The sequence below is a fragment of the Scomber scombrus genome, chromosome 11, assembly GCF_963691925.1.
Source record: "Scomber scombrus chromosome 11, fScoSco1.1, whole genome shotgun sequence".
Taxonomy (NCBI): Eukaryota; Metazoa; Chordata; class Actinopteri; order Scombriformes; family Scombridae; genus Scomber; species Scomber scombrus.
In genome coordinates this window covers 27,035,921-27,051,521 of record NC_084980.1, presented here as the reverse complement: position 1 = coordinate 27,051,521, position 15,601 = coordinate 27,035,921, and the positions used below count along the sequence as shown (strand labels likewise).

Below are 15,601 nucleotides of genomic sequence, written 5' to 3'. Positions count from 1 at the left end.
TTCAACTTGACTTTGTTTTTTCCAGTTGTCACACCACTTACTCATATGCTCTCCATAAATGAGATAGCCAGTGTGTGCCTGCTTTTTATTTTAAGGCAGAAGTCGTTCATATCTTAAACTCTTCTGTACTTTTCAGCGCTGCCAGACACTTCAGCTTTGCACAGCTGGCATATTGCTTCACTGAGATCAAAGGAGCAAACACACTGCAGACATTTTCCTCCTGACAGAAATGTATTTTACTGCACCAAAGTGCGGCTCACTAAAGTAATGGGTTTTTTTCCCCTTGCAGATCAGAGTGCAAGAGCTCAGTAACTGGAATTAGCATTAGACATTGTGCTAATTCAGATAGTATCGCTGCACTGTTTAGACCTGTTGCAGCAGGCGATATGGCTGTCGGCATACAATGCTCGTGCATGCAGCAGAGTCATTTCATCTGCATCATCATTCTTTATATAATTTAAGCATGTTCTGTTATCCTACTTGATATCACAGGAGGAGCTGTGAAACTATTAGCAGCTGCAAGTAGGAGGGATCGAGTGCAACTTCTTGTCATTTGTGAAGTGGGAGTTGTTGTGATTTCAGCTTGATTACAGCCCAAAGAAATGCAACTAAAACCCAGTACTTATGTCTTGCTTTCAACAAAGATATGAAGTAACCAGCCGGGGGAGGTCTGCAGAAAGATTTGGCCATAAAAGCACAAATGTGGTGGCCGATAAAGTCACTATTTCATCATCTACACTGATCTTAATTATTTCATATGTTTAAATATTTTGCCTGATTATAAATATGTAGTTAATTGTAAAGAATGAGGCTTCTTGTGTGTTTTAGCCCACGAAGTCTATACATAGTTATTTAAAACAAGGCGGATTCCTTACTGATCAGAAGTTTAGTACTTAGCAAGTAGACCTTTTTCAAATGAGTTGCCAGTTGTGATTTCAGCTTGATAACAGGCCAAATAAATGCAACTAAAACCCCAGAGTTACAGTACTTATGTTTTGCTTTTAGTACGGCTTTCCACAAAGATATGAGGTAACCAGCCTGGGGGAGGTCAGCAGAAAAATTTGGACATTAAAGCACAAATTTGGTGGCCTATAATGTCACTATTTCATCACATACACTGATTTTAAAGATGTGAACGAGTTTGCCTGACCTGATCGTAAACATGTAGAGAATTATTGTGAAGAATTAGGCGTCTTATGATTTTTAGCCCACACAGTCCAAAAAAAACTATTAATTAAAACCACACCTATTCCTGACTGATCACAACTTTTAGTGATTTAAGACTTTTTTCAAACACAGAAGACGACTCTCTACTCTCTACCAGGCAGGACATCACCATTATCATCATCATCTCATTTATACAAAGCATGTGGTGGCTGGACTGATACAGACAGTTGTTTTTAAATGGAGGCTAGTGGTGGACGTATATCAATTTAAATGATTAGTCAGCTGTTTGGCCGGTGTTAGATTGTGTTCAGGTAATGGTGACGTACAGAGTCTTGATTTGAAGTATCATAACGTCCTTTTTTTTAGATCTGCAGAGTCTATTATGTGCTTAACTATTTTTATTTAGTGTATTTTAAACTCTCAGGATGTTGCTAGCTTCATATTGTTGCAGTTCTTTTTTATTTCAGCATAAAATGTGAAGAATTGGGAGTAAAGAAAACCTTGTCTGCCACATGGCTTTAAGTTGTTGTAACTTTAAAGGAAGTCATTAATAAGTTTATCAATATTTAAAGGTATTCTTTGGATGTGACCGATGCTGCTCTTAAAATTCTCACGCTGCAAAAAAAGCATAACACCGTTCAAAACAGACGTCTTTTTTTTCTGGATTTTAATTTTTGTGTAGGGGGGAAAAAATCTTGTCACTCCTGATTTTTGTCGAGCAATGCTGGCGAACCTGCTGCCTGTGAAAACACAAACAACATGTTGCAGAGATACAACACAGCCTGTAACGTGTAATCATCTGCAATTTGTGTTAGAGTTGTGTTTTTTAGCAAGCTTAAGTCTACCCGCATGCTAAGCTCGACCCTTTTGTTGTCGAGCTGGTTAACAAATCTTTTCAAATCAGGCCCCCTCGTTTATTCACTGCCACAAGTGTTTTGTTTACATATTCACACACAGAGCTCACAAACGTGGCCACACCTTTGTTGTGTTTGACATGCCCGATTTCTTACATGTTTTATGTCCCTCTCCTCCTCTTTCACAGAGCAAAGACAAATTGTCCCCTTTCACCAAAACTCCGAAGTTGGACCGGAGTGAACTGCTGGGAAAGGAAGGGAAAGTCAAGTCTTCCATGAAGCGCAAGCTCTCCTTCACCAACAGTCCGCCCCGGACAGAGGAGCGAGACTCAGACACTGGTAAGGACTGTTGCTGCTCCTCCCTGCTCCTCCTCCAACAGCCATGCTGCTGGCACGCTGCCATGTTTGCACACTGCCCCCTGGTGGCCCGTTGTATGGTCTCCTCTGGGACTGACGATAGGTCAAATGGTCTCGACTGTGTGGCATCAGGCTCAACGTTGATGAAGTTGTAGACTGTTGTGTTGAATAGCTAAACATCAGCCAGGGTGTTTTAATGAGACTCAAGAAAAAGAGTGGAAAGTAACCTCTGTAAATAGGGGAACATTATTCTCTATTTTTGTGCTTTTAGTTGTTGAAATTCAAATGAAAATAAAAATGAAGGCTTCAAACGCCTCTTTAACAAAGGCTACCCGCCAGTTCCTGATGCGTGGCCATGTATTAAGTTAAAGGATAAAGCTTTTCAGCAATATTTTCTAATCTGACAGTTCATTACTGTCTGCAGATCCCATTAAAAGAACAAAACCAACAACTAATTGATGCTATTAATAAGTGTGTAGCCAAAGCCTGATATAGCTTATCACTTTGTGCCATAGATCTTTATTTACAATGGACGACATTTTCCGTCATTATGTCACTATAATGTAGTTTATTTGGAGTCGGTCTCTCAAACTCTCTCCTGCTGCTGTGAATACTCTCCAAAGCATTTGTGTTAATCCTCCGCTGAAAACAGCCTCCAACAAATGAACATTTACTCCTGTTTGAGTGACGTCTGCTAAAAACTACAGAGCCCAGCTGTTTTCAGCAAGTTACTGAGCCTATAAAAAAAAAAAAGAGAGAGAGAGAGAAACAATATGAGCCACCTGTTTACCTCTTCAGCTGGAGCGGACCACAGTGCCACAAAGCAGGAAGTCTGAGAGGACTGAGAGAAGGACGATGCATGACTTTGGTCTTTTTATAGAATTTGTTGAGATTAAAAACAAGAAGGAATAACAGCACCCTGCACATATGTTACTGCTGTGTTTGAGATTATACAAACTTATTTGATTATCTCGATGAAGAAGGGAAAAATCATTGTTTGTCTCCAATGTTTCTGACATCCTGCAGAGTCCTCAGTAACCTTCATTATGCTGAAGATGAACTAAAGTCTTGATCTGATCTCACAGACTTCTAAAAACAGACCTTTCTTTTGCTACCATGGATTTAGCTCGAAATGTAACTGTATGTTTACGACAAGATTTGAGAGGTAAAAATAGGTTAGTGTATCATCCAGCCATAATTGCAGTAAAAGAAAATACTGTAATGCTTTTTACAGATTTGCTTGAGGTCCTGCAGATTTGCCTTCATCTCTCCTGTAGAGCAAAAGCTGGAGGGAATGATTTTTATTGTGTGGTCCTGCGTCATCCTTTACAGACGAGAACCCTCAATTTGAAATGCTCCGAGTATAATCTATGTCGCACAGGTTATAAAACTAAACTAGCATGGAAGGGGCAGCTTTGCCTCCCCACAGCCGAGCGCCTCTGTGTGTCGAGCAGCTGCGAGGTGAAGATGGGAAGCGATGAGTCCGCAGCTGACCACCTCGGATCGGATCTTCTCTCATGTCTCCTGTGTTGCCATGACTCATAATCTGTGCGTGGAGTGCGAGTCTGCCTTTTGTGCCTGTCTGTATTTGAGTACATGTGAGACGAGGAGGGCGAGAGAGAAAGAGAGAGAGAGTGAGCGTGAGCGTTAATGCAGTGCTTTCCCACCCCTCCACCCTCCCTTGCTCTCCCCTCCTCTCCTCCCTTCCCCTCCCATCCTCTCTGCTTTGCACTGTAGATGACTCAGACCCAGGCCAGTCGAGTGAGACCTGGGGAGAGAGATTAGTGCCTCCCTGCAGGATATACGCAGGTAATCGCTGCAGTCCGACTCCTCAGCCCCCCTCCGTGTCCTCTACAAGTCACGTCACCCACTTGCGCTGCCATGCTGCTTTTTAAAACGCACATACACACATGCACGTGTGTGTGTTTTTTCACCCTGCATCTGCCCTTTTGTTACAGCTCACGCATGTCTATGTTTTTATAACAGCCGACCGACGGAGACAGGAGTGCCACTCACACTTGGCTGGCTTAAGAGAATGCAGTTCTTTTTTTTTTGGGTCCCCTGTTTTTATAACCTCATGCTTGTCATCTGTTTCTCTGCGTTCCCAACAGATACAAGGAAAGGAGGAAAACCGTGTCACTGTGACGATTGAAATTAGTGTTTTTTTCTGGGATGTTTATCAATCTTTCTGGGTTTCGTTGCAGATAAAGATGGACCAGACAAGAAGAAGGTGAAAAAGGAGGCTGGGGGCAAGAAGTCCCAGGCTCCCAACCTGTTGTTTGGGTATCCTCTGTCAGAGCGCAAACAGATGGCTCTCCTAATGCAGATGACTGCCAACAGTCCAGGTTTGTGTTTCTGCCCTCTCACCTTAACCACATCCTCAAGATGGCTCTGAGTATATTTACTGTTCGATGACTCATGCCTCTGAGCGACATTGACGAGCAAGCTCGCTCTATAATATTTCAAGGTTGTTTGAGTAAAGGGCAAAGTCTAATATTTCATGTAACCGCCGAACTGGAAAGAAATCAATTATTTGTTATTTTTATGTGACAATTTCCTGTTTCAGGCTCACTAGTAACTTGCTCATTAAAGGAATATTGCAACATTTTAAGAAATACACTTAATATAAATATGAACTTTGAGCCAGTAGCTGAATTAAGCATCAAGACTGGAAACAGTTCGTCTGACTGTCTGAAGGGAACAACATCCGCCTACCAGTAACTCCTAAAGCTCAGTAAATAACATTCATATCCTGTGATTGTAATCTGGATAAAAACAACAGTTTGTGCTTTTTATGAGGTTATATGCAGGACTATTCCTCGGATATTTCACCTTGTCATCATTGTAAGGTTGTGGCAGATGTTTTACCTTTCTGAATCAATCAATCAAACATTATTTATTTAGCACCTTTCATACAGATTGATGTAAGTTCAAAGTGCGTCACACTTAATTTGACAAGCTGTCAGACAGAACAAGTGCAGACCGAGGACAACATGAAGAAAAGGAACAAAAACGAAGAACAATTTGAGATCGACTTACATGAGAGAAAATAAGAATGATAAAAATGTAAAATAAGAGAAAAGATTTATTAAAAGTTGAAGCAAAGACTCGGTTAAAATGGATTTTTTTTTTTAAAAGACAAAATAGAAGTAAAATGAAATAAAAGAGGTAAAGTTCTGGCTTTAAACAGAGGCAGACATCTGTTTCCAGCCTTTGTTTATCTGAGCTAACCAACTTGTGGCTGTTGCTTCATACTTACCGTACAGACATGAAAGTTATCTCTTCTGACTCAACAAGAAAACTGTAACTTCCCAAAATGTTGAACTATTCCTTTAATAGATACCTTGTGAAATCTACACAGACACAATGTAAATATACTATATCAGGCTCACAGTAAAACAGCCTCCCTTTAGTTGCTCAATCTCGTGTTTTTTTCATCGAGGCAGGTAGTTGTATCAATCTGTGACAGGCTTTCGCTTTTAAGCATCAATTAACTGCTTCTCTCTCTCTCTGCCTGCGTCCAGACTCGACTCCCAGTCACCCCTCACAAACGACCCCTGTGCAGAAAAAAGTCCCCAGCAGCGCCTCGTCTCGACAGAAGGACAAGGTCAACAAGAGGAACGAGCGAGGGGAGACTCCCCTTCACATGGCAGCCATCCGGGGAGACGCCAAGCAAGTGAAAGAGCTCATTAGCCTGGGAGCTGATGTCAACGTCAAAGACTTTGCAGGTACGATGCTCCGGGAGGTCATTCAACCGCTTTCATTACGTCTCAATGGTAGCTATTAATAACATGACAGCTGCTGATTTAAAGGAGATATCTCAGGATTAGATCACAAAAACACACAGCGCACATTACTAAATCCAGTTATATGTTTTTCATTTAATATATACACACATACATTCGACTTACATTGTCCTATAATTGTTTTTAATCATATTTTTCTTTGACGAATCTCTCACCTGCCTGATTTCTGTCCTCACCAGGTTGGACTCCTCTTCATGAAGCCTGTAATCTTGGTTACTACGATGTGGCCAAAGTTTTAATATCAGCGGGCGCTGAGGTGAACACGCAAGGTCTGGATGACGACACGCCGCTCCACGATGCTTCCAGTAGCGGGCATAAAGATGTAAGAGCTTAACTTTTTTAATTTGAAGGACATGGAAGTAAACAGCATGTTGAAACTCTGATTTAAGGTCACAAGGTCTGAAATTGAAAATGAGGTCCTTTTGTACATATGTCAAAAAATGTAGACAGTTTCACATTTGATGCTAATGATTATATTAAATAATAATCTTGAGCTATAGAGTGATTTGGTTTGATTTTACATCATGTCACGAGTACTATACATTCTTTAAACCAACACAAAGTTAAGTCAAGAACTGTTCCCCATCTGTAAGTCCCCCTATTTAGCGAAACATTTGATAAATTGATCATAACACACTTTATTGTAGTTATTAGCACATAGAAGTGTTATTTAATCTAGTTGTCACCACCTATAACTCCTCAAGTGAAGGGTGGTGTATAAACAGATAATGAATGACAATATAGTAAAACATAGATGCAATAAAATAAAATGTCTTCATAGGAAAGTTATGATTGCTACATAAATACTGTTCATTAATAAATATTTAAATGTCTTTTTATATTTGCCCACAACTACATTATAATGTCTTATTAAATGTTTATAAGTTAAATGCTGAATAGGGGGACTGTTGCCAAGATTTATGCCCATCATGACGATGAAACAACACAAAGCAGTGTCATTCAAAAATGCATTAAAGACTGTTGGATCGCAGCTGCTCTGAAGGACCAAATAGATAAATTAGTCTTTGCTTTTGCTGTATTTTTACTCTTGATCAATTTTGACTTTTTATGGACATTTTATAATGTTTGTAATTGTCCTTTGTTTCCATGCAGATTGTGAAACTACTACTACGCCACGGTGGTAACGCCTTCCAGGCCAACAAGCGTGGTGAGCGCCCAGTGGACGTGGCGGACTCTCAGGAGCTTGAACAGCTATTAAAGGGAGAGGTGCCACTATCGGACCAGGATGACAGCTCTTCGGGTATGCAGAGAATGCTGTAGTGTTTGGCTGACCTCCCACTTATGTTCACACTTTAATATGCTAATTTTACAGCCACCGTTCCACATAATGTGATGTGTCCATGAGGTCTCCCTATAGACTTAAAATCAAATGTCAGCAATGTGTCGAGGGCTTTAGGACTTAAATCATGGATGCTTTATGTTATCACAGTGTTTGCAGTGTTATATGCAGCACAGAGCATTTCATAATCATTTCTTCATCTTAAATAACTGTTTGTATTGTACCTTTTCTCTTCTGCAGAGTCTGAAGACCCACCATCTGTCAATCCATCCAGTGTGGACGACAACATGGAAGACTCTGATACTGAAAAGGATTCTGATGGCAAACCTGCCACAAAATCGTCATCGTCCGTGCCGGGGCTGGATGAGTACGAGTTCAAGGACGAGGAAGAGGAGGAGGATCTCAGTAAAGCCCTGAACGACAGACACATCCTCCGGAGGGAACTGCGACAGAGGGAGAAGGAGGAGAAAGATAGGAATCATGTGGCTGGAAAGCAAAGTGGCAAGGGGGATTCCTCCTCTAAATCCAAAAAGCAAAAGACTCCTCGTGTCCACTGCAGCTCCGATACCTCCAGTGATGAAATGGAGAGCCTTTCAGAGAAAAGAAACTCTCCCACCTGTTCCCAAAGCTCAGAAAGCCTCAAGGCAGACACGAGGTCTAAAAAGGACAATGCTGAGCAAAAGGACAAGGACAAGGGCAAAGTTAAGAAGAAAAGTAAAAGCCAGAATAAAAACAAGGAAAACCAAGAGGACGGGAAAGAGAACAGCAAAACTTTAGTCCTCTCTCTGGCAACTGTGTCCGAGAGCACAGATAAAGGTCGGGAGGAAGACTCCTTCAAGATGTCTTTCAGTCCTAAAGATGACTCGTCCGTCCACCTCTTCCATTTGTCATCTATCAAATCTCCCAAACTGAACCACAGCCTGACAGACAAACAAACACCACTCAAACAGGAAAACACTAAGATGTGTGTTTCCATCAGTGACAGCTCATGTCCGGTGGATGGTGTGAAATACAACCACTACACAGACGCAGACTACTGCACTGAAGGCTCCAGCACCAAGGGCTGTAAGCACAAGGAAAAGAGCAAACACCAACAGAAGGACTCCAGTGTGGATGGAGACGACGGCCGTTCAAGCCCTTGCAAAGATGGCAACATTGGAAACAGTATAGACAGCTCTGAAGGTGCCTTACGGAAGACCGATTTAGACGGCAAAGTTGTAAAGAAGCATAAACTTAAACATAAGGAGAAAGACAAACACAGGAGGGAATATGAGGCAGAGCGGAGTCGCCACAGGCAGAAGGAGGCCAGGAAAGACAGCCACAGGAATTTGGAGTTTGACAGAGAGTTCTGGAAAGAAAATTTTTTCAAAAGTGATGAGACAGATGAACCTCTGCCAGTGAAAAAGGAAAGTGAAGACAACAGCTCGGTTCAGAAGACCTCCGATTCCTCTCCTGTCAAGGATGAGAAAAACACAAAGGAGAAACACTCCAGCAGCAAGGATAAAAGGCCAAGAGAGGAGCGAGAAAAAGACAAGGCCGTGAAAAAAGAGCGGAAGGAGTCTGCTGGTAAAGAGGAGAAGGTAAAGGATTCGAAGCCAAGTGAGCGTGACGAGCGAGTGGACTGCCACGGCTCAGGGCGGATTCCAGAGGAGCCGCTGCAGAGCAACAGCATGAAAGAAGAGACAGAGGAGAAACCCATAAGTGGGATCACAGCTGATCAAGAACAGCTGGAGCCCTCTGAGAAAGGCTCACGCGAGAAATCTGACAAGAGGCTCCCAGGAAAAGAGAAGGATTCTGAAAAAACAGAGAAAAGACATCCTGACAAGGAAAAAAAGGTTAAAACGGAGCACTCTGACAAAGCAGAACCGCAGAATTCAGTGGATCGTTGGAAGGAAAAAGAGAGATCAGCCGTTTCTTCCCACTCGCCGGGAGATAAAAACTACAAAGAGAATGAAAAACTGAAATCTTTATCCACAACAAAAAAACATGAAGACAGCAGGAAAAATAAAGATAAGCTAGACAAACGGTCCGACAGGGAGAGACAGGACAGAGATTATAGTGCTGGGGATCACAGAGAAAAGGATCGCACAAACTCTGATAAGAAAGGAAAACCTCTCGAGAAAACCACAGATCATAGTAAATCTGATCGCTCCAAAGAAAAGGACTGCGACAGGAAAAAGAGAGATAAAATAAAAGATGGTGCTCTCTCCTCAAATTCCAATCTGAAATTACTGTTAGAAGAGAAGAAGAGTTATCTGTCCGAGAGCAGCAAGTCCTTATCTACAAAATCAAAGGAGGAAGTTGTGAGAACACCGGAGAAGGAGCGCGACCGGAGAGACCGGGACAGAGATTCAGATAGACACAAGGACAAGGATAAAGACAGGCACAAAGACCGCTCCCAACAGGCCAAGATCAGCAAGGCCAAACCCAATGAAGCGGATGCAGATAAGTCTAAATCAAAGGCCTCCCCTGCAACACGAGACACCAAGCCCAAAGAAAAAAGGCTTGTGAATGACGACTTAATGCAGACCAGCTTTGAGCGCATGCTCAGCCTGAAAGACCAGGAAATCGAGCAGTGGCACCGAAAACACCTCGAGAAAATCAAACAGAAAGAGCGAGAGAGGCTTAAACAGCGACCTCTGGCGGACCCGGGGAAATCCAAGCCGAAAGACCGAACAAAGGCTGAACCGTGCTTAAGCAAAGAGCTCATGCGCTCTAAAAGCTCTGAAGCCTCTGATGCCCACAGCAGAGATAAACCCCTGAAGGATGGCACCAGCCCCAGAACCATGTCCCTGGATGGAAAGAGTCTGCCCTCCATCAGCGCAAAGGTCATGTCAGCCGTGGAAAACTGTCTGACCAGATCGCCCCGGCCCGAGAGCGAGCGCTGCGGCCTCATGTCCAGGTCGGTGTCCTTGGTTTCTGTCGCTAGCTCCGAGGATTCGTGTCAGGCCACAACATTAACACCCAGACACGGTGAATACGACTCTGACATGAACCTGGAAGCGTCAGACTCGCAGCCTGCATTCCTCCAGTCTTCCCTCGTCATTCAGGCCACCAGATCGCCGTCTGTGCACGATAAAGATTGCAACAGTCTTCCAGATGTGCAGCAAACGAATCGGACGCTGATCTCCGGCAGGCATGAGTCTCCTTACCTCAGGGCTATCCTGGACGAGGACGCCAACTCATCGACTGAAGGTAAACCTGTGGAAAATCTGCCAAAACCCAACCTGACTCCGACCACGGGAGAGGAGCTGAGAACAAGAGAGACCTCCGCAGCAGAAGCAGAAGAGAGTCTCAGCGGTCAACAACACGTGAACTCAGTCGCTGATTCAGTCACGGAGAGAGAGGAGAGCACGACCAGCTGCTCGACACCTCAAGTGTTAAACAAAGATCCTCCGAGTAACAGCCTCTCACAGTGTAGTGGTCCTCAGCCTGGGTCAACAGAGATGAAACCTCTTCCCTCCTCTGAGCCTCCTGCTGTGAAGGACGTCCAGTGTCAGGAGAACACAAATTCAGAGACCGAATGTCCCAACAAAGACTCCGATCTACCGTCGACACCTGCAGCTCCTCAATCTGCTGAGCCCGCAGCGCTCACGAACATAAAAACCCTCCCGCAGAAGGAACCTCAGGTATCCTCTGCTGTGGAGAGCTTGCAGCAGACGGAGTCGGGTACCGCGCAGGTTTCTGAACATAAAGAGAACCTTGCGGAGAACGCTGAAGGAGCGGAACAAGAAAGCATGGAGACCGTCTCAGAAAGCCTCAGAACAGAAGAGATGGAAAGTCCTGTACCGTCCACCAGCGCACACATTCCCATCTCCACTGCAGCGGAGTCCCCGCCAGGATGTAGCAAACCAAGCGCCGAGTCCAAATGTTCTCAAGAGGAGCTGGATGTAAACGACTACAAGAACTCAAAACCTGCCGATGACACCGCCAGCCCGTGTCTCGATGCTCAGGTTGAGAAAAGGGACAGTGATTCCTGTGCGAGCCCCGAGCATAAAGCCGAAGAGACGGCTGACGTCCCTCAGAGCTCTGAGAACAGTAACGCCGCTGCTGTTTCTATGACGACAGAGAGTTCATCAGCTGAAAGCAGCCTGGGTGCAGAGTCCTCCTCCGAATATAGATCAGAGTGCTCCGCCGAGCCGATGGAGGTGACTCCCGCTGAAGAGAAACAGGAGTCATCTTCAGGTGGAGAGGAGCCGACTCTAAGCTTCGTCCAGCCGCCGCCACAGACCGACCTGAGCAGCAGCAGCAGCAGCAGCAGCAGCACCGCCTCAGGGAGCTCCTCTCCACAGTCCGGAGACCAGGAGTCCGATTCCTCAGGGGCCAAAATCAAGATCCGCTCCACAGACGAGGACATGGACCTCCACGTGCCCCACCCTCGCAAAAGGAAGATGCTGAAGGTGTCGAGCTCCCAGGGGTGCTCCGCCACCCAGCAGGACAAGGAGCAAGGTCAGCAGTCTCTAGCAGCGATAGTGGACTCTATAAAGCTGGAGGAGATCGAGCCGTACCAGACGGAGAGGGCGAACCCGTACTACGAGTTCCTGCACATCAGGAAGAAGATCGAGGAGAAGCGCAAAGTGTTGTGCAGCGTCATACCCCAGCCGCCGCAGTATTACGACGAATATGTGACGTTTAACGGATCCTACCTGTTAGATGGGAACCCGCTCAGCAAACTCTGTATTCCAACAGTGAGTTTCTCTTTTAGTGTAAAAAAAAAAAATCACGAATATTTTTAGTAGAGCAACAATTCCTCTTAAAGTTACACCATCTTTGACATATTTCAGCTCATACAGAATCATACCATCCTGTTTTTTCAGCACATCTTTTTCAGTTTTATATCCCTTCAGTTATACAAGATCATATGAGATCTTTTATAGAGCTGACCTGAAGTTTTTATTGCTTGCAGAAGTTTTTTGAAAGCGATTTTCTTTATTCGATGCTCCACCTGTTGACCTGCTCTGATTCAGGAAGGTCTTCGTGTCCCAGTTGAGCCGCTTTTAAAAAAACATCTACATAGTTTACATATTTCTCGTTCCACTTGTTCACTTTAATCTAAGTCGTACCATTTTGGCCCAAACATGATTCTACCCTGGTTATAAGATATCCCCCCCCTCCTCTCCCCTTTTACCAGCGCACCTGCTTTATGTAAAAAAGGCTTTTTGAAGATGGATCCCAGTATAGTCACATACTCACTCTCTCTCCTCTCAGGCTTTTGGGAGCGGTCAAAATTATTTTCAGACTGTTTGAGCTCTTCCTCCTCGTCATCTGCGGCAGCCTGACAGATTCAGTCCTCGCTGTGTTTCTGCAGTAAAGACGTCAGAAGACGCTTTGGACTCGTTTTTACTTTGTCGTGACTAGAAACACACGCGATCGCTCGAGCCCTCTCAAGCGGCTGCAGACGAGTAACGCCAACAGATGCACTATAAACAGATTTGAAGACGCTCCAAATAGGACGATACTGTCTCAATTAAAAAATATATGACGTTATTTCATCTTATATTCGAGCCATTTCTGTGTTTTTCCTCACAGCTCAGGATCAGATTCTCAATTCCCAACATTCAATCTCAGTCTGTAGTTACCGATATGTGAACATCGACACATTTTAGTTGTTCTCTTTCTGTACTCGAGGACGTTGGACTCAAAAAGAAAGTTTTAATTTCTCCTCTTTTAGGTGAAACTGTCGAGGATCGGGGGTTGATTGTATATCCCTGCTCTTAATTCTCAGCCTCTATTTTAAGCCTGTCTGAGTTTCATAAGCAGGTCAGGAATCGATCACGTCAGGACGGCTCACATAGTGTTGTAGGAAATGTTAAATCCATAGAAAAAGAAGCAAAACCAAATCAACTGTAAAAGATAATTAGCTCAGACTGCAGTGTTTTTGAACTTTTCTCCGTCTCCTCTCTCCGACAGATAACTCCACCTCCGTCGTTACCCGAGCAACTGAAAGAGATGTTCAAGCAACAAGAGGTCGTCCGTATGAAACTACGACTACAACACAGCATTGAAAGGGTGCGTACCTTCACTCTTGGGACTTTCTTTGTTTTAATTATCTGTAATGTTTAGGTTTGGTTGAGCATATTTAGACACTTTTAGTGCCACTTGTTGAAGCTCAAATGGAACTACTTGTAAAAAAAACCTTAAAAGGATATTAAAGGGACATCAGTGCTAAAAATAAATGTTTTTAACACACAGTTCAGATTGGATTTACAGTATTAATTTGATCTTTTTTTCTTTTTCTTTCATCAGGAAAAGCTGATTGTTTCAAATGAGCAGGAAGTCTTACGAGTACATTATCGGGCTGCAAGAACACTAGCCAATCAGACTCTGCCTTTCAGTGCCTGTACAGTTTTATTGGATGCTGAGGTGTACAACATGCCGCAAGACGTCCAGGTGAGTGTCTCAGTCACAGGTCACAGGTCATGCTACAGATCTCTTTACCAGAGTGCTCTTTTCAGTTGTTTAAGGTGTCAGTTACATAATTGATTCACTTTTTAAGTCATTTTTCCAGCAAAAATTTAACATTTTTACTGGTTTAATCTTTTCAAGTTTGAGGATTTTCTGCTTTTTTTCCCTCATGTTATAATAAACTGTGGACCTCTTTGTTTTAATTCTGATGGACGGGCAATACAAGCCTTTTTTTTCTTATGTTTTTGGACATTTTCTAACTCATGAAAATACTCTGTGGATAAATCAACAGTGGATATAATCATTAGTATAAATAAAGTGTTTGATTAGTTTTTTTTTGTGTGAGTTACTTGATGATAATTAAATGTGTATTTGCAGAATGATGACGGCAAAACGTCGGTGAGAGACCGATTCAACGCCAGACAGTTCATGTCCTGGTTACAGGACGTCGATGACAAGTTTGACAAACTGAAGGTACGATGACTGATGGACTTTTATTCTGGTCTGACTGGGTTTCACTGTTTCTGTGTTTGTGTTTTTAGTCTTCAAAGTTTACCCTTGAGTTCCAAATAACATGTTTTTAAGTATGAAATCCTGTTCTGTTTTTCTTGTGTTTAGTATTTTAAGTGATTACGTCATGTTTTATTTTGGGTTTTTCATCCTCCAAAAACTTAATTTCCTTTTTCCTGAAATACCAAGGTTGCATCCCAGTGGCTGAATTAGATTAAAATTAGCTCAGTTCTGTGTCTGTGGTCCAGTGCTGCAGGTTTTTTTTTAGTAACGTGATGTATTATTGAGTTAGAAAAGCTCTGAGTGGATCAACTTCGCTACGGGCCACCCTCCCCTAAAAAGTTCCTGTTGAAGTTTGAGATGTTTACTTGAACCTTTTTATAGCCTGACGTTGAGTTTATTGGTTGTTTTATAACACAGAGAAATGATATAACTCCAGCAGTGATCAACTCAATGCTCCTGATGAATCGCTGTTAACAAGTAGCTGTTTTTACTTTTTTATGTAATAACAAATCACAGATGCATTGTACCTTAACTCAGCTGCACTGTCATAGTCACTGTGGCGGAGGAGAGGGAAACGCCTGATTATTATAGATTCACACAGGCAGAGAAAAGATTTGGATTATAGATAAGATCATATAAAAGTGTTCATGTACTGTATTTATATATATATATCACTTGCTAAATAAAGGAGTACGGCAGACATTTTAACTTCTACAAAGTCCGTTTCAACAATAATACAGACGGAAAACTGAAAACAAGATTTCTTGGTTGGAAAAAAAAAAAAAAACATGCTGTGAATATCTTGTTTGTGCCTGTAGCTTCTGGCAGGGTGAGTTGTTTTATTCCCTCTGGGGCCACTTGTGCTAAAAATGTAAACACTGCAGTCTGGAGATGAGTGTCCACCAAATGCCACAGATTTATTTAGTTTTAAATATATCGCATTGTGGGGTTTTTTTTTTTTTGTCATGTGAGGTCGGTCGTTTCTTTTTCAGAGAATTTATGAGAAAAAGGAGGAGAGGTTGATAAGATTGATTTATTTTATTTAAGGTGGTTTTAATCTAACTTAGCTTAGAAGAGTTACAACTGTGCAACAACAGAAGTCATGTTAAGTCCAAATCCTGTTTGCTTTTCTACATTTTTGTCTTTTTCTTTTCTTTGGGTCCATGTCCTCCTCGAGTGGAAAAAAAAAGGCATTCTTG

The 15,601-nt window shown here is 42.8% G+C and overlaps 1 protein-coding gene across 1 annotated transcript in view; it reads left to right on the top strand.

Moving 5' to 3' along the window:
- Positions 1-15,601, top strand: part of ankrd12 (ankyrin repeat domain 12) — a 43,091-nt gene that overhangs the window by 26,061 nt on the left and 1,429 nt on the right. The window contains exons 3-11 of the mRNA XM_062428808.1: positions 2,210-2,360; positions 4,583-4,723; positions 5,903-6,106; positions 6,364-6,506; positions 7,298-7,445; positions 7,725-12,172; positions 13,395-13,493; positions 13,731-13,874; positions 14,268-14,363. Coding sequence (XP_062284792.1) covers positions 2,210-2,360; positions 4,583-4,723; positions 5,903-6,106; positions 6,364-6,506; positions 7,298-7,445; positions 7,725-12,172; positions 13,395-13,493; positions 13,731-13,874; positions 14,268-14,363 — 5,574 coding nt within the window. The remainder of the gene's footprint in view (positions 1-2,209; positions 2,361-4,582; positions 4,724-5,902; positions 6,107-6,363; positions 6,507-7,297; positions 7,446-7,724; positions 12,173-13,394; positions 13,494-13,730; positions 13,875-14,267; positions 14,364-15,601) is intronic.